At 46.8% G+C, this 27,591-nt stretch overlaps 1 protein-coding gene across 1 annotated transcript in view; it reads left to right on the plus strand.

Annotated features, from left to right (window-relative positions):
- PRTFDC1 (phosphoribosyl transferase domain containing 1) overlaps positions 1-27,591 on the plus strand; it is a 104,969-nt gene that overhangs the window by 56,238 nt on the left and 21,140 nt on the right. Inside the window, exon 5 of the mRNA XM_045300222.1 lies at positions 27,350-27,415. Within this exon, the coding sequence (XP_045156157.1) occupies positions 27,350-27,415 (66 nt within the window). The remainder of the gene's footprint in view (positions 1-27,349; positions 27,416-27,591) is intronic.

Below are 27,591 nucleotides of genomic sequence, written 5' to 3' on the forward strand. Positions count from 1 at the left end.
GTTGTCTGGAGAGCCCGGTCCCTGGAGAACAACAAGCTTGGTACAGTAGAGGGGCAGCGAAAAGAGGAAGGCCCTGGGCGAGATGGACTGCCACAGTGGCTGCAACAGTGGGCTTCGCATCCATGCATTCTGGTCATTCCACTGAACATCTCCGCGTCTGGCTGACTCGCTATCAAATTGCTCGCAGAGCTTCCTGTCACCGGGGAGTTTGCCCAAACATCACACTGCTTAACTTTACCCCAACCACGTTCTTCATTCTGGAGAGAGGGAAAGAGAAGTAGACATTCTTAGACATGGTCAGATTTCTGGCTGGCGTATTCCTGTTTGCTTTGGCTACGTTTGGATGTGGTGTGGAAGGACAGACAGAGGGAAGCTCTCTTTTTACGTGGGTCACCCTCATGTGTGTTGGTGTACTCACTAGAGTCTGCCACTTTGGGGCGGCATTGGAGGGATCCCGATTCTACCACGTCACCCTTTGAGGAAGAGTTCGCGATTGCCCGGTGTGTCTCCCAGCAGGCAGAATGACACCGTTTCTGCCTCTCTGGAGTGGTTCCCAACGGGGTGTGTGGGTGCTCCTGTATTTTCTCCCCTTCCATAGGAAAAAGACTAAGGCTAACCTTATATTGTCAGAGGTGAACTTCGTGAACTCTGGGCTTCTCGTGAAGAGAATGCGAGGTGTAGAGAGGCCGTCTCTTGTACTTGAAGACTTGGGGAAGCAGCTGTTAGACTAGGTCCTGCTGGCTCCTGTGCCCCTGCTGTCCTAGTAACCAAGGCCCTTAGGCGCGGATACAGTGGTTCCGTGTGCTGTCGCCAAAGAGCCGATTTCTCAGGGAAGAAAAAGAAAAAAGTGTGGGCGTGTTTTTATTTTTAGATGAACTGCTTTGACCTCACTCTCAGTTGTCTGAAAATTATGATGGGAACCATTTTGCATATAGTACGGTCTGTACTAATGTATCATTATAATTGATTTCATGTCTGAAAATACTACATTAAAGCGTATTGATTTTCATTTTTAATCCATCTCTAGTTTAAAAAAATCATAAACCACATATATGGCTCTGTGTGTGTATAGTGGCATCTAAAAGTTTGTAGAAAAATGGGTCAAATGCAACTAAAAGATAATGGAATCCCCCCCAAAAAAAACTTTATATTTATTTATTTATCTTATACATCAATTTTATTTCATTTTTTAAATCATTTTATTGGAGGCGCTTACAACTCTTACAACATTCCATACATCAATTGTATCAAGCATATCTGTACATATATTGCCATCATTATTTTCTAAACATTTACTTTCTATTTGAGCCCTTGGTGTCAGCTCCTCTTTTTTCCCTCCCTTTCCCCTCCCCCTCGTGACCCCTTGATAAATTATAAATTATTATCGTTTTCATATCTTACACAGCTGGTGTCTTCGTTCACCCATGTTTCTGTTGTTCACACACACACACACACACACACACACACACACACACACACACACCCGGGTGGGTTGGGGGGGAGGGGGAATATGCCAGGCATCAATTACTGAAATTGGTCCACCCATCCTCCCCCCATCTTCTCCCTACCCTGCTGGTATACCTACTCCCATTTCTGTTCCTGAGGGGTTGGTCTAACCTGGATTCCATGTGTCGTGAGCTCTTATCTGTACCTGTGTACTCCCCAATCTTCTGGAAGCCCCCCTTCTTATATACACATAACCAATTTCGGCCAGCCACAACTTTATCCCTCTTGGGTTTTCCTGCCACTTCTGTTCCAGGACACTCCTTCTTCACTAAGAGCTGGCCAGCACCTCCACCCCCACTACTACCACCCTGCACCACTCCCCAGAGACTCTGACCGAAGCACAGAAGAGTGTTTTATTTGATAAGAAATTTCAAGAGATTAGAGGTTTTCATAAGAATGAAAAAATATACAAGGCTATAGATCAAAATTATATATAAGATACAGATTTCTAATATAAGTTGTTACAAATCACCTTGTCCCTGGACCTTAGTTGCCAGCATTTTCGCTCAAATTTTAACGGCTTTTATGACTCAGAAGATATAGCTGGTGAAACAGGTAAATCCATTTCCTGCCTTGAAACCTGTCTGGGAAGCCTGTCCCCAACACCTTCCTTCTCAAACTCCTAGGCATTTCGCCTTCTTCTGAAATCTCACCTGCTTCCCCTCTAGCTCAGCACTGACTAATTTACGAGACAACGTGCTAATAGTCATCATTTCTGGGGCTTACTCCAAGCAGGCTAAATTTGACGTTTAAAGAACTTGAGGCTCGGGGAGTGATAGTGGTTTGGCCAGGCCACACAGATCATGAATGGTAGCATAAGGACTAGAACCTTTGTTGTCAAAAGCTCCAAAGTGGTGATCCCACTTAGGCTGATGGTTTGCAAACTTTTTTCAGGTTGAAGCTGTAAAAAAGGACATCTTAGACCAAGCCTCCCAAGTGGAGCTGTGCTGGGTAACAGAGCAAGGGCCCAGGTGTCTTTGCTGTCTCTGCCTCGTCTGCAGCCAGCCCTAGACTGGCTCTAGGGTGCTTTGCTGGAGCCCTGAGCTGCATGGAGCAGGCGCAAACCCACTCCAGTCCCATGAGAGCACAGGATCGTGACTGTAAACCCACTCCTTGTCACGTTCAGAGACGCTAGGCCAGTGGTTCTCCACCTGTGGGTCGCGACCCCTTTGGGGGTGGAACAACCCTTTCACAGGGGTTGCGTGATTCATCACAGTAGCAAAATGATAGTGATGAAGTAGCAGCGAAAATAATTTGATGGTTGGGGGGTCAGCACCACATGAGGCACTGTCCGCTCTTTTAAGGACCAAAGGGAGGGGCAGGAAGGCTGCCTTCTTTCAGCATTTCCTCAGAAGGCCACAGTTACTCTCTCAAGAGGCACGCGCTTAGTAGACATCCTCTGTCTCGACCCCAAGGCATTTCCAGTAGACATGAGAAGGCAGGACTGTGGGTCCCTTTGGAGCACTCCTGTCACCAGCACGGTCATGCTGATTCCGATCAAGTGGTATCGTTTTCCTGAAGGTACGTACAGTGATCAAATATAAGGACTCTGCTGTGGACGGGCTTGGACTCGTCCTGAGTGGATTCAGGTCAGCTATGTCACTAAGATTTCTATCCACAAGTTTCGATAGAGCAAGGCCACCGCCTCATCCTAAAGGGATGGTAAGCCTAGGACTGCTAACTGCAAAGTCGACCATTGAAGCCCGCCAGCCACTGCCTGGGAGAAGGGAGATGTCCCTGCTCACGTCAAGGTTTACAGCCTCAGAAGATCAAGTTGCTGGGACGGCAGCGTGGCCGCAACAAGGGGCTCAGACACAACAGTCGAGAAGCTGGCGCCCAACTAGGCAGCGCCTCGTTCTGTTGAATGCACCGGGACGTTCTCCACGGCACCTACTGGGAGTCAAAATTGACTCAAGGGCAGGGGGTTCTATACTTCTTAATGTAAGTCAATGAAACTCACCTTCTTAGTTACAAGAAAATAATCAGTGGGGCTTTTAGAAAAATCTTTATATGGGGCATTTAAGAATTGACAGGTGGATCCATGAAAACATTGTCTTCTTTAGCATCGATACGTTCTTTCTGGATTGCCTCTGAACTTCAAGGGTTTTCTTCCTCCAAAAAAGAAAAAATGCAAGTTTGGACATAGGGTGTGCCACTTTATGACAGTTTATGCTATGATCCAAGTTTGGGTGACGGCTAAATCCCAGGGTGTTAAGAGAATTTGGAAACTCTCAATCCCTCTCAGCCCAGTACAAACCCAAACCAAACCAGTCGTGATTGAGTTGAGTTCACTTAAGGGCGACTCCCTGGGTGTCAGAGTAGAACTGCTCCACAGAGTCTTCAATGGCTGGTTTGGGGACACAGATCACCAGGTCTTTCTTCTGAGGCACCTCTGCATGAACTCAAACCTCCCAACTTTCAGTTTGAAGCTGAACTTGGTCATAACGTGGTGGCGCTCCCCAGGCACTCCCAAGACAAACGAGATATGAACACGAGACATTCTCTGTGGTGTGTTTGAGGATGATTTATGCATCCTGGCATGTCCCCATGAAGCCCTCGTGGTGCGGTGGGTGACGTTGTGGGCTGCTCACCACCACAGGTTAGCACTGACTCCACCAGTCACCCCAAGAGTGAAAGATGAGGCTCTCCGCTTTTGTGAAGATTTATAGCCTGGAAACCCAAAGGGGGCAGTTCTACTATGTCCTGGAGGGCTGCTATAAATAGGAATCCACTCAAGGGCAGTATGTTTTGTCTGGTTTTTAATATGTACCCACAGGAGCCCTGTGGTGCTGCTGAGTAAGCACTGGCCCACTTACCACAAGGCCAGTGGTTCAAAACCACCAGCCACTCTGAGAGAGAAAGGTGAGGCTATCAGATGCAGTAAAGACTTAAGCCTCAGGAGACTCTCGAAGGTCGCTATGGGTCGGAATCAGCTTGAGGGCAATGAGTGATACTGCTCCTGCTTGGAAAGGTAGATGGCCACCTTAACAGACGAAGCCCTTCAGTGAGATGGAGTGACCCAGTGACTGCGAGAACGGGTTCGCCCTGACAACGCTGGTGAGCATGGCGCAGGAATGGGCAGCGTTGCATTCAGGAAGGCTCCAGAAACAATTCACGCTTTAATCAACTCGGAAATGTCAGTTCCCTAGTGAGCCAAACAGCCTCCCCTCCTGAAGGGCCTTTCCTCCTGTGAACTGGTACGTTTATGTGGGACAGCAATTTGTTTTTAAATCAACCATGGGTTAGGTGTACATGAGAGGCAGATAAGCCCAGGACCACAGAGATAGCACCTTATTGGTCTCAGTGGCATTTATCATAAGATAAAAGAGAGATGATTCATGTTTACTTTGGGTGCAAAAGTAATAGTTTGGGTGCAAAAGTAATCTGCAAAACAGTCTTTGCAGATGAGAATCAGAGTGGGTTGTGCAGATACCAGATCAAACCAAGCAAACTCACTGTTGTTGCTGAGTGTATTCTGACTCACAGTGACACTATAGGCCAGGGTGGAACTGCCCCTGTGGGTTTCTGAAGCTGTACAGCTTCAGGGGAGCCAAAAATCTCATCTTTCAAGGGGGTTTGAACTGCTGACCTTGTGGTTAGCAGCCCACTATGCCCCATGGGCTCCTTAGACAATAGTGGTGGTAAGTATTATGATGGGAAGCAGACATTTGCATAAGAAACAATTTAATAAGAAAACTGGTGACCTGAATTGGGTCTAATAGGCCCATCTGAAAGAGTGTTGAGGCTTTCCGTTAACGTTTATTAGTATCCGTGCTAGAAATGAGATCAAGAGTTAAGACCCTAGAATTTCTGGCTGCAAGAGAGTGTAAAATGTACACTATAAATTAAACCTCCTTTTAAAAATTGTTTTACATTTTTCAAATACATAAACATGGTGCTAAATCGTATTTTCAAAGGGCTACTCAGCTAACACTGATAAGGCACCTGCGGGCCCAGACCCTTGGCTAGCAGTTCTGTGGGAATCAGTCATTCAGTTACCAGGAAAAGGCGTTTCTGCTTCCCAGCGCTGTTTGAATGAGGCAGCCCCGATCAACATCTACAAACAGGTCTTTTTGTGTGAACATAGACTTGCCTTTCTCTGGGTGCGACGGCTGGATTGGATAGCACTTGTTTATGTCATTTTTAAAGAACCTTCTCAACTGTTTTCACATAGTGGCTCTACGGCATCATGCTCCCACCAGTAGTGTACAGGAGTTCTGGGTTCTCCACGGCCATCCAAGCCTGAGGTTTGGCATTGAACTAGCTGTTGTGTGACATTGAGTGCATCCCAACTCACAGTGGCCCAGTAGAACTGCCCCATAGGGTTTCCAGTGCTGTAACCTTTACGGGACGGGGTGCCCCATCTTCCCCCTCCCCACACAGAGCCACTTGTAGATTCGAACCACTGACCTTTTACTTCACAGACAAGAACTTAAATGCCACACAGTCACGTGTTTAACTGCTGCGTCACTAAGGGCTTCTTCCTTAGTGAATACCGAAGTCATATCAATTTTAAAAACCAATCCATGCCTTTAAAATGGAAAGTTGGCACCTGGAGGACAGCATCTGCTTGAGAGTTGCTGTTTTTGTCTGATGGGAACCGCTGGGCGTTGAGACTGTTTATATTAACTTACATTTATGGACACAGTGAAGTTCAATTCTGTCATCCTGCTATTGGTTTATTTTTTACATTTACTTATTTTCTCCTTCCTTCCTTCCTTTTCTTCCTCCCTCCCCCAGGCCTTCCCTTAATCATCAAAGTCTGCTTCTTTGGGTGTGGAAAACAATTTTTTCCGGATTCTTTTTCCACAGTGGTCTCGTTTTGTATTTGTCTATGCGGTTGTCTAACTTTGTTGAGCACAGTATCTTCCACATTCATCCATTTCTTGAGCTGTTTGACAGTTTTGCCGTTGTTCCGCTACTCCATTGTGTGTATGCCCAACGTTTATTGATCTCTTCCTCCACAGGTGAGCACTTTGGTTCTTTCCAACTTGTGTTATGGCGGATAGTGAGGCGATAAACATGGGTACGCGTCGAAGCCTTGGTGTTTTGTTCTTTACTCTTTGCGGGTCATACTGAGTAGAGATTGCTGGGCTCAGGGCTTCGATTTGAATTTGTTGGAGGATGTTCCCTACAGTTTTCCATACGGCTTGTACAGTTTTCTAATCGCCCTGTGTATTCTTTCCCTACCTGTTCCTGTTTTCTGCCTTCTTCTGAGTTTGTATGTTTTGTGGTGCCATTTTATCTCGTTAATTTACGAGCTGTAACTTGATTTTGTTAATGAAGCCATTGCTGTATGGTTTATAGAAACAGCTTTTACACCATCTACCTTGAAGTGATACCATCGACCCTTAGAGTCAGAGCAGCAGTTCTCAACCCACAGGTCGTTCGACCCTTTCACAGGGGTCGCCTTATTCATCACAATAGGAAAATGACAGTGATAACGTAGCGACAAAAATAATTTTATGGTTAGGGGTCACCACCACATGAGGAACTATACGAAAGGGTGTCGGCATGAGGAAGGTTGAGAACCACTGAGTTACAGCATCAGATCCTTAAAATAGTAGTGCTCCACAGACCTTCAAATTCTCATGGAATCCACAATTCCTAGAGCCACGCAGGCTGAAAGAATCCTCGAAATTACTGCCCTGAGATCATCATTAATTCTCTAAACCAACATATCCCCTTAAATTGTATTCAAACAGTAAACCCCAAACCAAACCCGTTGCTGTAGAAGCAGTGTCAATTCCTGGGAATCCTATAAGACAGTAGAACTGCCCTACAGCCTTTTCAAGGGTATAATCTTGACCATAGCCGATGGCCACAGCTACCTCCTCTGGAGCAGCTGGAAAATGGTACCTTTCAGTTAGTAAGCAAACTCTTCGCCGCTGGGGACACCAGGATTCCTGTAGCCAAACATTACCAGCTACATTCGTAAGGAAGGACGGCCCTAAGCATGTTGTGCTTTTAAAGAGCTGTCTGTTGGCATCAAGTGGACAACAGCACATCAGAATGTTCTCTAGGAAGCAGAGGGGAGCAGTTATATTAATGGAGGAAGAACAACTTACAAACGAGGATGAAAACGGTTGTACAATTTAGAATATGCTGAATGCCATTGATTGGTACGTGAAATAGTTGGATTGATGTGCAGTCTCCAGAGTGTATTTTCAACGGCAGCAAAAATAAAACAGATTTTATAGTTTTAAAGAAGTTTGATTTCTCTCCTCCTACACCTTATGCTGTCTCTCTCATATATTTTACGTAAGCATTCCAAAGCGGGCTCCCTATTTTTGTTCCAACAGATCATGTTCTATTAAAGAGATTTGAATAGCACATTCTTTTATATTGTCCCATGTAATTGCTATACCAGGGGCAGCTCGTTCCTTTGTGCACATTCATATTTGCACAAATAAGGTTTCTAAGAATCCCTAATAGTTTCTGTGTGTAGTCCTCTGACTCAGGAAGGGAAGCTTAATCCTCCACCCTCTGAGCATTGCTAAGGAACCCTGGGTGCTGCAGGGGGGTAAGTGCCAGGCTGCTAGCTGCAAGGCCAATAGTCAAATTCACTTCCTGGTCCAAGGAGACAAATGAGGCTGCCTAATTATATAGAGATTTACAATCTCAGAAACCCCTAAGGAGCTGTTCCACGCTGTCCTATAGGGTCACTACATGTTAGAATCATTTCACGGCAGTGAGCTCGGGTGTTAGTTCGACTGTGCACTGTGTTTATTTAGCAGCTTGTTTCCAAAGAGCCCAGCGTGGAAGGAGGGGTGAGGGAGAGCAGCTTTACCGTGAAGAAACCGATGAACACTGGCTGGGTTGGGTGACCAATGTTACTATCACCCGTGATGACTCATGTTGCTATGACATAAGAGGAATGCTACTGTACCAACATGACCACTCTCCTCAAATCCCAAATAGTCAAACCTTGGGGACAATATCAGAAAAACCCAGAGTGAAGAACATTCTACAACATACCTGGCCAGCATTTCTCAAAACTGTCAAAGTCAACAAGACAAGAAACGTCCGAGAAACTGCTGCAGACCAGATGTGGCAGTTACATAGTCTACTGTCAACTTGCAAAGGGATGGGTTCTGGCCTGTCAATCAGGCCCAGCTTGATGACCTCGTTTGGAGGCGCAAAGGAGATAAAATAGCTCACTGGAGGCCAGATACACTCTCTCTGCTTCGTCTCCCTGTGAGACACTCCTGTTGGCAAGCCACATGGAGCTATCCTGATGGCAGCCAGAACCCTAGAGCTGGAGGAGCCACATGGAGAGCCATGCCAGTGCTGACATGCTTCCACCGCTACTGGATCCACAAGACTTTCCACCCACTGGCCTGTGATCTTCCTGCATTCAGCTTCATTGCATGTGTTGTCTGAGTCTGAAGAAGAATTTATAGACTGGGATTAATATCGGATGTATGGACTTGATCTGGACTGGGCTGGGATGTTTTCTTCATATACAATTATTCTTAATAGCTCTTTCTTCTACACATATGAGTCTCCCTGGATTTGTTTCTCTAGTCTACCCGGACAAACACATCAGAGGAGGTGAAGGATGCATGATGAGTAAAAGCAATGTGGTGGCCGTGTCCTGGGGTGGGAGGGGGATGTTCTGGAACAGAAAAGGACCTTGAGTGAAAGTCAAGGTGTCTTCAGAGCTTAGTGACTGTAAATGCACCGATGTTGCTTCCTCAGTTGTTACAAACCTACCCTAGTTCTATAAGATGCTACCCTAGGAGAAACTGGTCAGGAAGGTGCAGGAGCTCTTTGTAGAAACTCTGCAACTTTGCTGTAATTCTAAAGCCATTCTAATATTACAGGTTTGGTATAATTTAAAAAGAAGAAATCTTTTATGTTGACATGTCATCTGTAGGATTGTTCCCTATTTCCTTCGGGTATCATTTTTCTCCTGCCTGAAGGTCTGCTTTGAGCACATTTGGTGGTGCCGTTCTGCTGGTGGCGCGTTGTTGCATGTGTGTGTCTCTGAAGCCATCCTCTTTTCCACCTGTTGGGAGGGATACACTTGCTGGGTGTGGAATTCGGGGTTGGCGACCGTTCTCTGCCTTCAAGGTGTCCTGTCCCACTTTCTTCTTGCTTGTGTTGCTTCGAACCAGGCCTTTACCCCAATCGGTAATTGTGTCCCTAGGTTTAGTTTTCTCATCTTGCTGGTGTTTGAGTTTTGTTGAGCTTCTTGGATCTATAAGTTCATACTCTCCATCAAATTTGGACACTTTCCAGCTGTTATGTCTTTAAATAGTTTTGTCCCCTACCCCCACTTTTCAGGGACGCAAATTACGTGTCTTGTAAGCCACATCTTGAAGTTGTCCCACAGATCACTCGTGATATATATATATAATTATATATAATTTACATATGCAATATAATAGATAATTCATATATAATTTTAATGCTTTTTTTATCCCTCTTTGGATACTTGGAGTATTGACATCAAGTCTATTAATCATTTCTTCTGCAACACCTAAAATGCCATTAATCATGTCCAATTATATACTTTTCTGTTGCTACGTGACAAATCGCCATCAATCTCACAACTTAAAGCCACACGCATGTATTATAATCTGATAGTCTGCAGGGCAGGGGGCTGGCCAGTGTGTCTGCGTCCTCTGTTAGGATCAGGTTGTCAGTGGCTGCATCCTCATAGCATATGCCCCATTCAGGAAACATGCCTGCTAAGATCCTTCAGGTTGTTGGCTGAATCATGTCTCTGGGGTGGTGGGGCTGGGAGCCCTACATTGTTTGTGTCAGCCAGGTGCTGGCTCTCAGCTCCTGGTGGCTTCCCACATCCCTTGCCACGGCAATTCAACATGGTGTTCCAGCGTGCTTCCAAATCCAGCTAGATTATGTGTGCTGCTGCTGCTTGGTTGTTGTTGTTGTTTTTAAAGTCCCCCCCTCCTAATCGCTAACCTGAATTGTCAGGGCCACTTGGATAATCCCCTTTTGATTTGCTCACAATCAACTGAGTGGGGACCTCAAGTCTCTTTGAAACATTGCCCCTGCTGTACAAGGTAACAGCCACGGGAGCGAAGTTCCATCCAGTTGACAGTCCATTCATGGGAGGGGCTTGCACAGCATGTGTGCTCCCACCTGGGGGCAGGGCTCTTGGAGAACCTCTTAGAAGTCTGCCCACCATCTCAGACATTTCCATTTCCCCATGTCCCTACTTCACTTCAGAATATCCGGAGTCCGGTTCTAATCACTCTTCCTAAGCCCTGGTTTCGCGTTCTACAGCTCTCTCCATTCTGGGTCCCTTTTGATCGTGGCTGCTAGATAGAGTTAGATATCAAACGTTGTAGGTTTTACCTGTTTGTCCAGTGGACTTTATTCCTATCATTCTCTTCAGCCTTTTTGTTTGTTTCTTTTTCGTTGACCCTTTGGGTGGGAAGCAGTTAGCGTACTTGAAAGCAGTTTGATCCTTGCCGGTCTTGCTTTGTGGTTGTGAAGTGGGTCCAGAGCACTGTTTGGACTAATTATTCGTCACGACCGAGGCAGGAAGTTCCCAAGTCCATATCCTACCCAACACCCTTTGACTGGTGAAAGTGCCCGTGCTGGCTGGTGGGAACCGGCCCTGTGTGTGAGGGGCCCGGCTCTGGGCAGTCCTCTCCCTTGCTCTCTCCCAGCCTCAGCTAGTTTCCCTCCACGCAGTTGCTGATGTGCTGAACCTTCTTTGTGTGCAGGGACCTTCCCCCCGGGGCTCTGTGTCTGAAGGCCTTACCCTCCTGGGCCTCCAATACCCTCAGCTCCATGCCCTCCACTCCTTTGAACTTGCATTCTCCTTCACTAAGGCACAGCCTGAAAACCCTACCAAGACAATAAGCTGCCGCCATCCCCGGGCTTCCCCTCTGGGTTCCCGCTCTCAGAGATTGCTATCTTTTGTCCCTTGGCTTCTCTTATCTTGAAAACTACTCTTTCTAACATCTAGCCTCCCTCCCTCCTTTGAGGAAGAGAATAAATCTGGTCTTGACTACTCTGTCTTGGGAAGAAACAAAAGTAACCGCAAAGTGAAATGTTAAAGCTAGGACCTCAGAGAGCATGCTCATCCTTTTTTTTTTAAGTTAACAAATGAAATGCAACCTTAGGAAACAGTGTCCTGGAAGCGCTCGTGTGAAGGATATGGAGACCAGATATGGAGACCAGCAAATCAGTTCTACAAAATGAAAGCAACCACTGGCTCAGCCCCTACTCATGGGGTTCCGTGGGTTTCAGGGTGACACTGTGCTCCATAGGGTTTCCCAAAGGTCAGTTTTCTTTTTCTGAAGTAGTTGGATGGCCAGGCCTTTCTTCTGGGGTTCTTCTGGGTGAACTTGCAGCTAGAAACTTTGGGTCAGCAGCTCAGTGAGTTAACTCTTTACACCACTTAGAAACCTCACACAGCCAAAGAAGAGATTTTTTTTCCCACTAAATACCTAACATTTCTAAAACACAAGCATCATTTTCTAATGACTGTCACCTTTGACATTACAACCCACTGCCATCGAGTCCGTTCCAATTTACGGTGACCCTACAGGACGGAGTAGAGTTGCTCCATTGCGTTCCCAAGCTGGCACCTTCACAGAGGCAGACAGCCTCGTGTTCTGTGAGGCAGCTGGAGGGTGAAAGGGCTGACCTGTGGGTTATCGGTGGAGCGCTTAAACCACTGAGCCACCGGGTCCCTCCTTGGGCACTAACAGACGGTGAAACCAAAGCTGGCTCTGTTTGGTTTGTGAGTATCCACAAAAGTAGGTTTCATGGGAGCGGACCTTTCCCCACCTGCCCGGTTTCTGAGGGGCCTCCTGTGTGTCCGCAAATCAGTCTGCAGTGTGTGCTACAACCTCCCGCACAGCATTCCCCACTCCATTCCCTGCCTGTCCTGTGTCAGCCTGAGACGCCTCTCCTAGGCTCAGCAGGGAGACTTTACTAGGTGCACGCCTCTTGTGAGAATGTGTTAGGCAGGGCTCTCTAGAGAAATGAAACCAGGACACTTGTGATTTTATGTACATATGGATTGGTTTATACAGCGAGAAGGAATGTAACAGCTAATTAGTCCACACAGCAGTACAGAGAGTTCAGTTCAACTCATGTCCATGGAACCGTTGATATACTGGAAGTCCTTCAACTCACATGGGCTGCCGGATCCAAGGTCAAGGAAGCAGACAGCCAAGTCCTCCCTGGGCCAAGGCAAGCAGAGTCTGCCCATAGGCAGTGAGCAGCAGGGTGGGTCACCAACAGTCAGTGGTCAGGAGTTTAGCGAAGCAGGCCTGGATGGGATATCAAATGCAAGCAATGCAAGGTGACAGAATCCACCAGCCTCAAGCTCAAAGTGATGCATGCACCAGCAGCCGGATGAAGCAGGTTTCAAAGAAGCCTCAAGCTCTAGCAACACAATCCATTGAGTGGCCTGGCCCACAGGTAGTGTAGCTCACAGGTTGAGGCAGATAACCTGCTACAGTAGCAGCACGTACGCTCCAATACGCTCCAGCACGCTCTGATCACGAGCGAGCAGGAGAGGAGGGTGGCCTGTTGAAATAGTTTATTGTGCCAGCCTGGCCGATAAACACAAGTGGGATTAACTGAAGGGCAGAGAGATAAATGCCTTGGTGAGTCTCGCCTTTCTTGTCTCTCGCTCTTTGATCATCGGACCAGTGTGCGGCTGCCTTGCTTGTCCTGTGCCTCAATTTAAAGGCTACACTACCTGTGGGACGCCTAGCCTATGGACTGTGTCGCTGTAAGTTGAGGTCCCTTTAAGAGATCGCTGGAGCTGGGGACTGGCAGTTGGTGACCTGCCTTCTGATTGGCTGCTGTGCTGACATAGCCTAGCTCTCTCTATAAATAGAGGAAGATCTGGCAGCAGATTGGACTGGAAGGACTGCTAGTCTCTCACAACTCTCTCACGGCAGTGAGTTGAATTGAGCCATTTGTAGTGGCTTTATTATTTAACTGTTTCTTTCTTGTATTATATATTTAACTGTATATGATTTAACAGTTCATTCCTTGTTATATATCTAATTATCTTTATAAATAAATATATTAAATTATCAGCAATTTGGTTTCCTCTCTCTAGAGAACCCTGTCTAACACAGCCGTGCAGAGCCATTTATCTCTTTGCCCCTTAATCAAACTGTGACCTGCTTAATTCCACATGTTCCTACTGGCCAGGTTGGCACAGTAAACCTGCCTATCCCAGCCAGTGGCTGTGCCAATGATGTTCCCGAGCTCCAGGCCTCCTAGGACCAGGGCAGGACCCCCATTTTCACAGAGGAAAAGGTTAGCTCAGCGTTGTCACCTGGAGCTCCTTTCAGTTCTACACACATCCTGCTTCTGGCCTTAACCCACTGCCGAGTCTTGGTCCTTCCTGGAAGCTGGTCCGCTCAGTTTACATCTCTAACGGGGTCCGTGTGTGGTGCAAACGGTGAAGCATTCAGCAAGTCCTTGGCAACTGACCAAAATGTAGGAGGTTCGGCTCCAGACAGAGACACCTCAGAGCGAAGTCCAGGTGATGGCTTTCAGAAATACCAATGCTCCTGTGCTCATCCACCTTGGCAGGGAGAGGGGTAGCTAATAAGATCTGGCTCCCAAAACCAGACAGCCCAAGGGCATGTTCCTGAGGCACTGGCCTTTGGCCTTTGTTAGAACCAAACCACGGAAACAAGCCTGACTTTCCGAACACTGGAGCTGTGGGTCTGGAGCCTCCGTGGAGTATCTCACCGAGGAATCATCCCCGCCCAAAGCACAGAGCAAAGACCAGCTTCCCCAGATGGCTTTGCGTTCCTCCTTTGGAAATCCAGCCTAGGGCAGTGTGGGTCAGCCTTTGTAAGGAACCTTCCCCTTCTCCTCCTGAAAGAAACTAGTTGCCGCTGGTTGATTCCAGCTCAGGGCACGCCCTGGGTGTGTCCGAGCAGAACTGAGCACCATAGCATTTTCAGGGACCGGTGTTTGAACATAGATTGGCCCCCTCGGGTGGACTTGAGCCTCCGTACTTTCGGGCACCTAGAGCACTGTTAGCTTCTTGCACCACCCCCAGAGTCCCCACTTGGAGAAGCAAGCCACAATCTTTCTTAGTCAGACGTCGCTGCTCCCTACTTCCTTCTCTCTCTCCCAGGCGTCCGCCAACAGATGAGACCAGCACAGGAGAATCTCATTTCCTTCGGTGTCCTGGAACTTCCTTTTCACTGCGATTATAAAAACATTTATTAGAGAAGCATTTATTCTTTCAGGCCCATTAATGAAGTCCAGATTCTGTTTGTGTAATGTGGAAGGGCAGATGTGCAGTGTTGTGTGCTACTTTGAGATGAGCCATGCTGTTTACACAGCGTTTTCCCAAGACCACCCAACTCATTGGGCATGAAGTGTTCAGCGACTTCCAAGCCCTGGCCTCCAGAGGAAAAGGGGAAATGTAGTCACTCAGCGCCCCACCCAGTTGTGAAGACATGACTTAATGCCGAAGGAATCTGCAGGCCTGCACTGCCAATCAACATGCCTTCATCACATAAACCATCGTGCCTTATCCAGGAGAATGAAAGGTGGCCGTGAACTGCTCCCTGACCTCCCCGTTCACATCTCATTAGGTGCAGGAGCCGTCTGAGCAGAGACCGCCAATCTAAGGAATAATAATGGAAGATGAAGCATTTGATAGACGACCCCCACCCCAAGTCTTTTTGCTGTCCGTAGACTCCACCCACATGGCCTTTCTCCTCTGGCTGTCTATTTTGCTGAAAGCTATCGCGGGTGACTTCACAGAATTTGTTAAACTCTTCCCAATGTTTGTGTGTGTTGGCATTCTGCTTGCTCCTTACATGAGCTCCGAGAAGCCGGGAAACAGGTTGTCTCCATTTTCCAGATGAAGTTAAGTGAGAGAGCAAATGAGTTTGCCGGCGTGTCCCTGGGAGCTATTTGTACAGTCAGTTATTGTTATGACTGATTGTACTCATATTCTTTCTCCCCCCCGCCCCCCGCCCCCCCACGTCATTGTGTCTAATCTGGAAAGCATTCCCTATTTTAAAACTAGGTTGTGTTGGGTCACAAAGCCATATGTAACTCACATGAAATGATATATGTATGCTAATTATGTTACATTATAGTTATGCCAAGATGTAAAGATATATGGGTGGCTTACATAGGAAATCATACTCTCCTCTCGCTTCCTCTGCACAGACTGGTAAACTTTAGTTGTATGACCAGCTGGGGACTTACTTGCATGATTAAATCAAAGGAAGTACAGATAATCTGAATGATAAGTGACACTCCTGGTGCTTAGGCTGACCTTGCCGTTAATTCAGTCACCCAGGCCCCTCCCCTTCTAACAAGAGAAAATCCAATCCAGTATACATTTCCCAGGGACTCATTGTGGGTCTTGGAGGAAAGCAACCAGATGTCGTTCCTTAGAAATGACGATGGCAAGAGTCTGTCTTGTTTCCTTTGGACACCTCACCTCAGGAAAGAGCAATTGCTAGAGGGGGACATGGTGAAGGGAGAGTCAGGGAAAACCAGCCAAACCCTCCCTGAGAGGGACCAAAACGGTGGCCACGGTGAGTCACAAAACGGTGGCCACGGTGAGTCATTTCACTTGATTGCATGATCAACTGCCACGGAAGCAGCAGTCAAGAAGTTAAAGAATTTCATATACCGGAAAACATGGAAGTTGGGGAGTCATGGGGTGCTGATAACAATAATTGCAAGAAAGAAGAAAATGTTCTAAAATTGTGCAGATGATTGTATGACTCTTTTTAACATGATTGAACTTCTGGATTGGATTGTTTGTGTCAATAAGACTATTTTGAAAAAAGAAATTAGAGAATGTAATACATTGAACAAATGGCCTCTTTAGAGTATTGGGGACAAAAGAAGCCAAGAGGTGCCTTTGAGGACTAAGGTGTACTTTACCCACGCCAAAGCATTTTCAATCTCCTCATGCAGGCGAAAGCTGAATAATGAGTAAGAAAGACGAGGAAGAGTGGCTGCCTGCGACTCGTGCTGGCAAAAAATACTGCACGTACCACGGCCTGCCCGAAGCACAAATCGCTCTCCCTTGGAACCAATGCAGCCAGAATGCTCCGCAGAATCGCGGATGGCAAGACTTCGTCTCACGCACTTGGCTATGTTACCAGGGAGGGCCAGTCCCTAGAGGAGGACCTCATGGGGTGTGGGGGGCGGTCATTGAGAACGAGGAAGACCCTCACAGCGATGGATTGACACAGGGACTGCAACAGTGGGCTTAAGTATAGGAACGTTTGTGAGGATGGCGCAGGACCAGAGAGAGTTTGATCCTGCTGCCTGCACTGAGTTAGAATCAGATTCACTGGCAACTAACAATAATAATCCTCATTGTTTTCAGAACTATAAGGAAAATGGTGCACGCACCATGACTGGAGAGTGCTAGTGGACCAAGGCTGCATTGATGCGGCTAACTGCCGTGGAAGTCCGCGCCAGCCTGTGGGGCTAATGGGCTGGGGGTTCTGTGGTATTTTATCATGAGAGTGCATCTTGATTTGGATGTTGAGGGACAGTTAGGTTTTTACGGACAGTGGTGTGATAGAAAGATGGATAAACTGGGTTGAAGGAACATCAGCAAGAGACAAAGGTCATCAAATAGCTGCATCTAAGTCAACAAGGTGCAGGTGATGTGGGTGAAATAACAGACCCTGGCTGCCCCCAAGTCTGGCCTCGGAGCTCCAGCACCCCATTGCTAGGCATCCGGAGCATCCGTTTGTCTGTCACTCTGCAAACATCTCGCTGAAACCACAGCAACAGGCCTGAAGCAGGGTTCTAAGAGGTTGTCCTGCCCCAAGCTGTCCGACTTGTTTGTCACCGAGCTCCATGATATGAAACAGAACCTGAACCGAAGCAGCGGGCCCAAGCCAGAGTTCCAACAGAAGGACATCCTGTCACAAGGTTTCAAACAAAGTTCCTGTAACGCAAGATCACTGTCTTTGTAAACGGCACTTGCTCTTCACTGGGGTCTCTGCATAGTAATGCAATTGAAGGAAAGGCCTTCTCCATCTCTTTATTTTCTCTTCCCGCCTTTGTTTGTTTGTTTTGGACAATCCTTCATTATTCCTATTGGCTTATAGCAGTTTTATTGTTGTTGCAGGGGTTTTTTTGGGCAATTTTATTGGCACATAACGCACATATCATACCATTCAATAGTTCAATCATATCAAGAAGAGTTATGCAATCATTACCCCCAATCAATTTTAGAACATTTTCTTTTTCTCATGGTTAAATTGCTTTTCAAATTAGTTGTGTAATCACAATCAGTTCTAGTGCTCCCGCCCCCCTGCTAGCATACATTGCTTGCTCCCCCAAACCCTTCAGTCTCCCTATCTCCCACCCGCCCCCACTCCTCCCTCCCCTTGCCTCAGTGATTATCTCTATGCATCTACAGTACCTCCTGTGCTCCACAAACTGGAAAACCCAATGAAACAAAGTGGTAAGGATAAAATGATGATACAAAGATTAAAAACACAAATAATGAGTAAGAAAGAAAAGCCCATCATCAGTATGAAAAGCAAGACATGCTTGCACCTGAAACAAGTTCAGGTTGGGGCCAAAGGAGGGTCAGCTGACCAGGTATCAAGTTCCAGGAGTATAATCATGCTGACAGTGATCTCGGTCTGATGGTAAAGCTGTTTGAGACCCTTGCCTGTTGGCCTATAACCTCTCGTGTCATTGGGTCCTTTTTCCAACCGACATCCCTTTCTTTCTCGTAAGGAACAGTCCTTTTCCCTGTTAGGTGGGGATGACTCTAGGAGTAACCCGCGCCTCTCGTGGAGACTGGATGGAGTAGCACGCCAATCACAATCGCGTAATCAGCCATTGTCATAACAGAAAACCTTTCTATCTTTGGAGGAAGTCACATCAAGTTTACAAAACAAGGCCCACCAAAGTCAGGAAATGACTGGTCTGAAAATGCCTTGAAACGCTTACTTTCATCTTTTTAAGGGTTCAGCATTCACGTGTATTTGGCATTTATGATTTTGAAATCACTGAGGCTGCAGAGACCCTAAGATACTAGTAATGGCAATGCAGACATCTAGCTGTGACGGGGCTCCATCAGCCTTATAGCTGCCAGGCTTCCTAGCTCCCTAGTTCATCAAGTTAGCTTCATTTCGGCCCCTCTCAATGGAGCTTGACAGGTGTTTTCCCACGTGTATTTGTTCTCATTCCTCGTTGTTTCCCGTTGGGCAGTAAGCTCCATTGGGTCTGGAGCACCAGAGAAAGAATTTAGCGCCAAAGAAACCGACTGCTACTAGAGAAGACTATTGTCTTAAGTGGACCGGGCGCTCACCATCCAAAATGGAGCTCACGTGGACACTCAGCTGTTCACTGCAGCCCAGCACATGCCGAATGCCACGACGCCTTGTTCTGGGCGCACAAGAGCCAAACAAATAGGCGCCTGCACAGTAGTTTTCACTCCAGTGGCAGTGCTTAGCGTCACAGAAAATTAGTCAGCTTGCTAACACACAGGTTGTTCACATGCAGGTGCACACAGAGGTTTATAAGCTAGGAAAGCTGCCTGGACGAGATGATGCCTGAACCCAGTCTAGGAAAAGAGAGGTCTCCTTGGAACGGGAGACAGCAGATGGTGTAAAATAGGAAAATAATAATAATTTACAATTTATCAAGGGTTCACGACGGTGGAGGGTGGGGGAGGGAAGGAAAAAGAAGAGCTGATACTAAGGACTCAAGTAGAAAGAAAATCTTTTGGAAAGGATGATGGCAACATATGTACAAATGTGCTTGATACAAATGATGTATGGACTGTTATAAGAGCTGTGAGAGCCCCCAATAAAATGATTTATGAAAAAATTTAAAAATAAAAGAGTTCACCTGGTGAAGAAAGGTAGCAAGCTGGTCATTCGACATACCTGGAATGGCATGACCTACAGTGAGTGAAGCCGTGGATGAATGAAGTAGCAGGCAATGCCCTGGGGGGCTCCAAGGTCCTGCAGCGGAATATCATCCGTGTTGACATGTGTCCCAGGTCATTGGGAACCATGAATATTCATAAAACCTTTTGACTTTCCTACAAATTGGACTGGTGTCTTGGTCAAGACTATTTGTTCACACACTTGTTCATTGTCCTTGAGTCAGCTGCGCATGCACAACCGAACTAAAAGATCCCTGGTCCTGCAGCCGGCACGTCTCCAGGATCACGAGTGTGTTTGAGTTCATTGCTGTGGTCCTTGTGCTGAGCCTTCCAACCTAGAAAGCTCATCTTTCACCACTATATTGGATACAATCCTATTGTGATCCATAGGGGTTTCATTGACTAATTTTTAGAAGTAGATCACCCGTTCTTTCTTCTTGATTTGTCTTCATCTGGGGGCGTTGCTGAAATCTTCTGACCTTGGGTGACTTGTATTTGAAATACAAAAGACATCACCTTCAATGTCATGGAAACACACAAGCCCCCAGCGTAGGACAAGCTGACAAGCAAGTGGTGGTGTGTGGTAGTTACATCATCTGGTGTCGATTTGGGACTGGAGAGGATTAAGAGTGAAGGGGTGGAATCTAGTCTGTCAATTGGTTAATAACCAATGGGGCCTCTGTGTGGGCATGGCCTTCACCTGAGAATTCTGGGAACTCCTATATTTGCCTCCTTAGAGGCAGGAGACACTTCTTTCTCTATGCTGACTCCCTGGGACAAGACACATGGCTGGTGCTATGCCCTGGGAGCTGCAGAAGCCACATGGACCTACCGTGATGCAACCAGACCTCTGGAGCTGGGGAAGCCATGGAGAGACACCTGCCAATGCTGAGATGCTTACAACACCATTGGATCCACAAGAATTCCAACGCACTGGCCTGTGATCTTCCTGCATTCAGCGCCCTTGCATGTATTTTGTGAATCTGAAGAGGACTTTATAGATTGATATCAGACATGGGCTAATATTGGACTTGATCTGGACTGGGCTTGGACGTTTTCTCAATATTCAATTGCTCTTGTTTATAAAGCTTTTTCTGATATACATATGAGTGTCTATGAATTTGTTTCTCTAGTCTACCTAGACTAACACATGGTGTTCATAAGTGGTACAGATGTGTTCAAATTAGAGTACCTCATGGTCTCCAAGGTAAGACTGCAGGGGGGCCTAGAAGTAGATCAGGAACCTAGACATTTCACAGTCTGCCCCAGATCTTATACCACCACCTAGTAAAGCAGTTTCAACAAGGTTAGCCCCTTGCTCTCAAACCAAAACCAAACTCACTGCCATCAAGTCAGTTCCTACTTATAGTAACATAGGGCAGGGTAGAACTGCCCCTGTGGGTTTCTGAAACCATAATGTTTCCCCAAAAAGCCTTATCTATCGCCTATGGAGCCAACTGGTGATGTTGAACTGCTGACCTTAGTGGTGAGCAGCCCAATGCATAACCACTAGACTACCAGGGCGCCTCACTTTAATGCCTACTAAGTGGTTCTATAGAATTACCAACAAGGACCTGACTAAGGCTAATTCATGTAAACATGAATCAGAGCATGATCTTTAGGAGGCTTCTATTGGAAAAAAAATGGGCAAAGGCAATAAATTAGAATGAGAGAAGTAATCCCCATTTAAGGGCTCTACTGACAATGGATGCTGAGGATGAGAGTCACTGAGAAGCCACAATGAGTTTGATTTTAACCATGCCTCCAAGCACAATTCAGAGTGCAGTCAGATGGCAATTGAAGGACATCTGTCCTTCTTCCCCACATGCCCAATGGGGAAGGCTAGTCAGAAAGCCCACGGTACACACGTGTTCATAATGTACTGAGCGGACTGGCAGAGTGTCACTCACAGATGTTCGTTAGGCGAGTTTCTTAGGATGAAAGGTAAACGGTGCAGAGACCCTGTTGCTGGTAGTTGCCATCCAGCTTTCTCCCACTCATGGGGACCTGATGAAGGACCGAGCGCGACGTTGCCTGGGCCTGCACCACCTTGCTGATCTTTCCTGCTGTAAGGCCACTCTTGTGGCTCTTGTGTCCTTCCGTCTTGTGAAGCATCCCCTTAGTTTTTGTGGGCCCTCCCCTTGAGCGAGCAGGATGTCTTTCCCTAGCAGTTGACCGTTCCCAGTGGCGCGTGCAGCGTGAGTGAGTCTAGGTCCTCCCGTCTGAGGAATATCCCAGCTGTGGCTTGTCCATTCTTTTGGCAGTCGGCTGTATGCTCAGTGGTGTTCTCCCACGCGATCTGAATGCATCGATTCTTCTGCTTTCCTTTTCATTGCCCACCTTTCCACATGCACACAACGCCATTGAAAAGACCAAGGCGGGCATCAGGCGCATCGTAGCCCTCAAAGTGTGTGTAGTCTGGGTAGACTGGAGAAACAAATTCATGGACATTCATATGTGTATAAGAATGAGCTTTATATACAAGAACAATTGAATATTGAGAAAACATCCCAGCCCCGTCCAGATCAAGTCCATAAGTCCAATATTAGCCCACATGTCCAATACCAATCTATAATTCCTCTTCAGACTCACGCAACACATATAATGACACCAAATGCAGGAAGATCACAGACCAGATGGTGGAAGGTCTTGTGGATCCAGTGGCAGTGTAAGTATCTCAGCACTTGCGTGGGTCTCCAGGAGGCTCCTCCAGCTCCAGGTTCAATCATAGGTCCATGTGTCTTGTCATCAGAAAGACAAAGCAGAGAGCCTGCATTCTGCCTCCAGGGAGCTATTTATCTCCTTAGCGCCTCCAAATGAGCTCATCAAGCTGCAACCTGATTGACAGGCTAGACGACACCCCTTCGCAAGTTGAATGATGTAACTGCCACAGTTGCTTTGCACCCCTTCCTATTTTGGTAAGATTACTTACTAACAAGGTCTCTGAACACAGGGGGATAACAGAGGAAGGATAAGGAGGGAAAGAACAAGGTCTAGCCACCTGCAGAAGCTGAGAACATGGAGAAAGCTGAAGCCGCTCTCGCTTCGTGGCCGAGACAGTGGTGCCTTTGCTTGCTGTCCTCGCTTTTCCTCCTCTGGTTCCTCAGAAGGACAGGATATTTATTCTTCCTTGCTTATGAATTACCAAGCCGTCCAAATTCTCCCTGTGGGGAACCGCCATGCCTGCTGAGCTGCCCGGCTGTGCTCTGTTCAGTCACTGGAGACCAGCTTATCTAAACGAATCACTTCCAAACGTTTTCTTACAAAGATGACCTGGACTGAGTGTCAGAGATGTACTTTACCATGTGAATAAACCCACGAGGCCTCTCTCTGCTTCTACTACCCTGTTTCCCCTAAAATAAGACGCTGTCTTATATTAATTTTTGCTCCCAAAGATGCGCTAGGTCTTATTTTCAGGGGATATCTTATTTTTCCATGAAGAAGAATACAGAACACATTTATTGTTTATTGTTTTATTTAAAGAGCCCTCCTATTTCCTGTCTGCTCCAGCTGCGCTGCGGCCAACAGTGAGCTGTGCGGCTACAGTCCAGAGTCCAGAGTTACGGTAGCTTCGGGGGCCTTATTTTCGGGAAGGTCTTATTTTCGGGGGGATGCCTTATATTTCAGTGAGAGGCAAAACTGTGTGTAGGTCTTATTTTCGGGGGATGTCTTACTTTCAGGGAAACACGGTAATATATTAATTCTCTGAATCATCTTCAGCCTGCGTAGTGTACATTCCCAGGACAACCAGGAACACCCCGCACACACCCCTCCAATCATGTTACCTTCTACAATGGACCTTGTGCTTCAGGGGGTGGAGAGGGGGACCCTAGACTAGTATGTCATCAAGCAATCTGAGATTGAACTAGTTCCTTCACTCCTGAGCAAGGCCTCTTGGGACACGTTATTTAAATTCTTAATGCCTCAGTTTCCTCATCTGTACCGTTGCTCACCTGTAATAGCTATCCCAATTCTGTGGGAGAAAGGTGAGGCTTTCTGCTCCCATAAAGAGCCAGTTTGGGAAGCCCTAAGGAGCAGTTCTAGTCTGACTTGAGATGAGTTTTATTTTGCCTTTTTTTGGTTATTCTAATTCCACTGAATCATAGACAAGGAGAATTCAACCCACGTATAAACTCTTCTAGAGTACAGAGAAAAGGTTGAATAATCTCCTAGCTCAATTTACAAAGCTGATACGATTTCACCTTTAAAGTCAACAAAGATGGTCAAAGACCATTAATAGACCGATCTCTCTTATGAACATAAGTGGGCAGCCCCATATAAAATCCTATCCAATCAAAACCAGTGGTGTCTAAAACATACCATTGGACCAATCCTAAAGGTTAAAAATAGTAATAGCCCAGTCTTAGGGTAAGGATGGTTTAGCATTATAAAAATACCACGGTGAAACACCGTGGGTTGGATCCATACAATGAATGCCATTCCCTCCTGAAGCGAGAAGACAGAAATAAACTGGGTGGAAGAAAATAATTCCTTTAGAAAGCTTAAATGGGCCCGGGACAAGGGATGTCAACTGCTTTTAGAAGGATCGTGATGAGGGAGGAGTAGTGATTCAGCAAAACAGAGAGACTCTAAGGCTACAGTGGGAGATGTCGAGGAGAAGCACTGGAGTCGTGCCAGAGAATTCCTCAAAAGCCCAGACATGAGACTCACCGGGTTCTTAGAAGGTGGAGAACAGCATAAACTGGGCGAAAACAGCAAGGCCAGTTACGAACCTATAAGCGGAGAAGCTGGAACCCCATTCCCTTCCTCCCCTCAGCAGGAGACAAAGGTTTATTCTCTGGAGTCATTCAACCAGGGAGGCTCTAGACTCCAGTTTACCAGAGGAGGACGGAGGAGTGGCCCGAAATGACTAATACCTACCATGAATACCACGGAGTCCCTGGGTGGTGGTTAAGCACCGGACTGCTGCTGGCGAACCACTAGGGAAAATGAAACAATTTAAAAACGATACTTAACACCTCCAACCAAACCCATGGCCATTGCGTGGATTCCACCACACACAGCTCCCACGGGTGTGATCTTTATGGAGGACATGGACGCATCTTCCCTCTGAAGAGCAGCCGGTGGATTGGAACCACCAGTTTTAATGTCCGTAACCAAGTGCTCAACCATGGTGCCACTAGGGATCCTGGGAATATACTTGGAAGATTTAAATTCCAGATGGGTTAAAAGACAAACATTAAAGCTTTATTGATTCACTTGGAATAAGTAAGCCAAACTAACCTGACTACCTGCCATCAAATCAAATCCTACTCACAGCAACCATACGTAGGGTTTCTGAGGCTGTACATTTTTACAGGAAGAGACAGTCTCATCTTTCTCCCTCAGAGTTGCAGATGGGTTTGAACCAACAACCTTGTGGTTAGCAATTCAACGCTTACCCACTGCTACCAGAGGTCCTTTGGGATAAGTAAGGTCTTCTTAAATAATATATGCAAATAATTAATTGTGTGATTTCAAGCACATTAGTTAACCTTGCTGTTATTTGTGTTTGTTTTTAAATTGTAAAATGGAAATGATAAGTGTTGAATTATTCTGAAATTTAACTCTGATCCGTCAGAGTACAAATCTCATTGGTTACAATAAACTTACTGGTTTAGTAGTTGTATCCAGTTCTATACACCATAGTCGTCTGGGATGTTGACATTTTTTTCTAATGCTATGAACAACATAATGGCCCTAATATCCAGAAATTCTCCCTGTGTTAACATCTATGTCTCAGTACTTCTAGAACGGACAGAGAAAATGTTTTCTGACATTTTTCCAAGGTCCTAACCCACTTTTGACGCTTGTATGTGCTGGTTCAGAAACAGTTAAAAAAAAAAAAAAAAAAGGCAGTGAATTCTGAATGGTCTCTGATTCTTCTCCTTTCAAAATCCATTCCTGTAAGGAAATGATTAGTTGTATCTCAATTAGTGAGTACCATTCAAGACAAAAGGTCTTAAGCAATGTTAGCTACTTACTGCCTTTGCCTTCCCCTGTGTCCACTCCTGTGGTAGGGAATAAATGCTCTACAGAAGTGGACAGAACTGTGGAGTCCTTGGGTGGGAAACACCTTGATTCTTGGCTTCCCACAAGAAAGAATTCACGCCGAAGCCTAGTTTGTGATCCGAGTGGGTTTTTATAAAGGCTAGGTTTCAGGCGTCACAGTAACTGAACACAGGGCCCCACCTGAGGCCAGTGAGAGACCAGGCCAGTTCATGCCTTTTGGGGGGCCTTCTGCTGGGGGCGTGGCCAACAGTGCTGGTTGACCCCATTGGCTGAATTAAGACCACCTGGCCTAGATTGGACCAGTCTGGATGTGCCGCCCCCTAACTGGGGGGAGAGGGGGAAAAGACCTGAATTTGGAACATGCTCAGTAGACACACCTGGTCCCTGCTCTAGCTACCTAACAGAACAAAGACAAAAGATGCTTCACTGGTGTGGACTGTCATGGGCCTGTTCGCTTTTTTCCTTTTCCCCTATGACCAGGTCCATGACAAAGTCTAGAAATAAAGCAGTATGTCTAGATATAAAAACTCTCTCAGTCTCAACCTTCAGAATCTGATTCAAACAACCCAAGAACATCCCTAAAGAAATGCCTTCCTTAAATAGTTGCAGCAGCGCGGTGGTGAAGGCGCTCAGCTCCCAATCGGAAAGTTAGAGGGTTGTCTACCCAGTGGCCCCGGGCGATTTCCTTCTGAAAAATCAGCCATTGAAAACCCTGCGGGGTACAATTCTACTGACACACGTAGAGTCGCAGTGAGTCAGCACTGACTCTCCAGCCAGTAATCCCTGGTAGGCAGCTGGGCAGTGTAAGGCGGCATGTACCGGAGACACGGGGGTGAGGTCTGACGCCACCTGAGCCGTAGGCAGGGTACTCCCCACCTTGCTGCAGTCAGGGAAGAAGGTGCTGAGCAGGCAAAGCAACCCAGGGCCTTTCTTGGCTCGGTGTGTCCTACATTCTGCCTTGATCGCCTTCCTGCCCCTCAAGGTGCTACTTAGGTGAAAGGCTTGCAATCTTACAGAGCTTCCTGTTCACCCATGAAGTTAATGACTGTGGTTCTTTGCTCCAGGCATTGTCTTCAATTGCCCTACTGCGCATCTGCGGGGAGGCTGGCAAGCACATAAAAAGCACACTGGCCAGCCTGTTTCCTGTTTTGCCTCCAGGTTATCCTATGGTGATGTTCTCAATGTAACAGTCTGGGTTATCTGTTTGCTTGGGGTGAAGTTTAATTAGGGTGGGAGAAATTAACACCATAGGAGCATTGTGAGCACAATAAGCCTCACTTCTAAAGGGATTTAAGAGGAAATAATTGTAACTCTGCTTTGAGGCCTTGTTTTCCTGGAGCTGTAGGGAGCTCCCGAGGCCTGGCCATCTGTGCTGCCAAGAACAGAGGGCTGCAGACACCCCTGCTCGCTGGCTTGTTATATTTGCCGCCTCCATCCATCCAATGAGGGACTGGACCACCAATGGCCTGGACCACAGAGGACCTCTGGTCTCTCTGGGAGCCAGAATCTTCTGGATCACATTGCTCCCCGCCGTAGGGATCTCCCAAGGGCTGGTTGGCAGAGTTGATCAGTCTTTGGTCTGCTCCTGGCGATCAGAGACCCTAGTGAGATCTAGGAGTGTGACTGAGCATCTTCTCCCAATCCATCTGCTTCAGGATAGGCTCAGCCACCTTCCAAAGGGCTGGGCTCCAAAAGTAGGTTGCTTTGCCCTCTTTTCCCCTCCAGGCACAGTCTCCCTATTCCTCCACACACCACCCCCATCCCCCACAGCTATTCATTAGAAAGCCTTCTTCCCGGTAACCCTAGGCAACCGTGGATCTGCATTGGCTATTTGGGTTGTATTTGCAAGGCGCAATCAAGCCACTCACTGGGCAGACAGGCAAAAGCTCTAAAGGTTTTCTTGTACAGTAAAAAAAAAATCTTCATCCTCTTGTTTTCCTTTCTTTCTTCTTCTTTTTTTAGAATGACCAGTCCACGGATGAGATGCAGATCATTGGAGGCGATGATCTCTCCGCACTGGCTGGAAAGGTTCGTGGGTGTCACTTGGCTCGCTGGGTGCATATTGATGTCCCAGGGAAGCCGGGGACTCCATTTCTGGTCAGCACTTGCAAGACATTGCAGACACTCTCCAGGGTTTGCTAATTCATGCAAATGGGTGTGCGACTCCTTTTCATGATCTCTGCTTTGTGAAACACTCCTTTCAG

The sequence above is a fragment of the Echinops telfairi genome, unplaced genomic scaffold (genome assembly GCF_000313985.2).
Source record: "Echinops telfairi isolate 266 unplaced genomic scaffold, ASM31398v2 ScPeMD7_7461;HRSCAF=8499, whole genome shotgun sequence".
In the NCBI taxonomy this organism is placed as follows: Eukaryota; Metazoa; Chordata; class Mammalia; order Afrosoricida; family Tenrecidae; genus Echinops; species Echinops telfairi.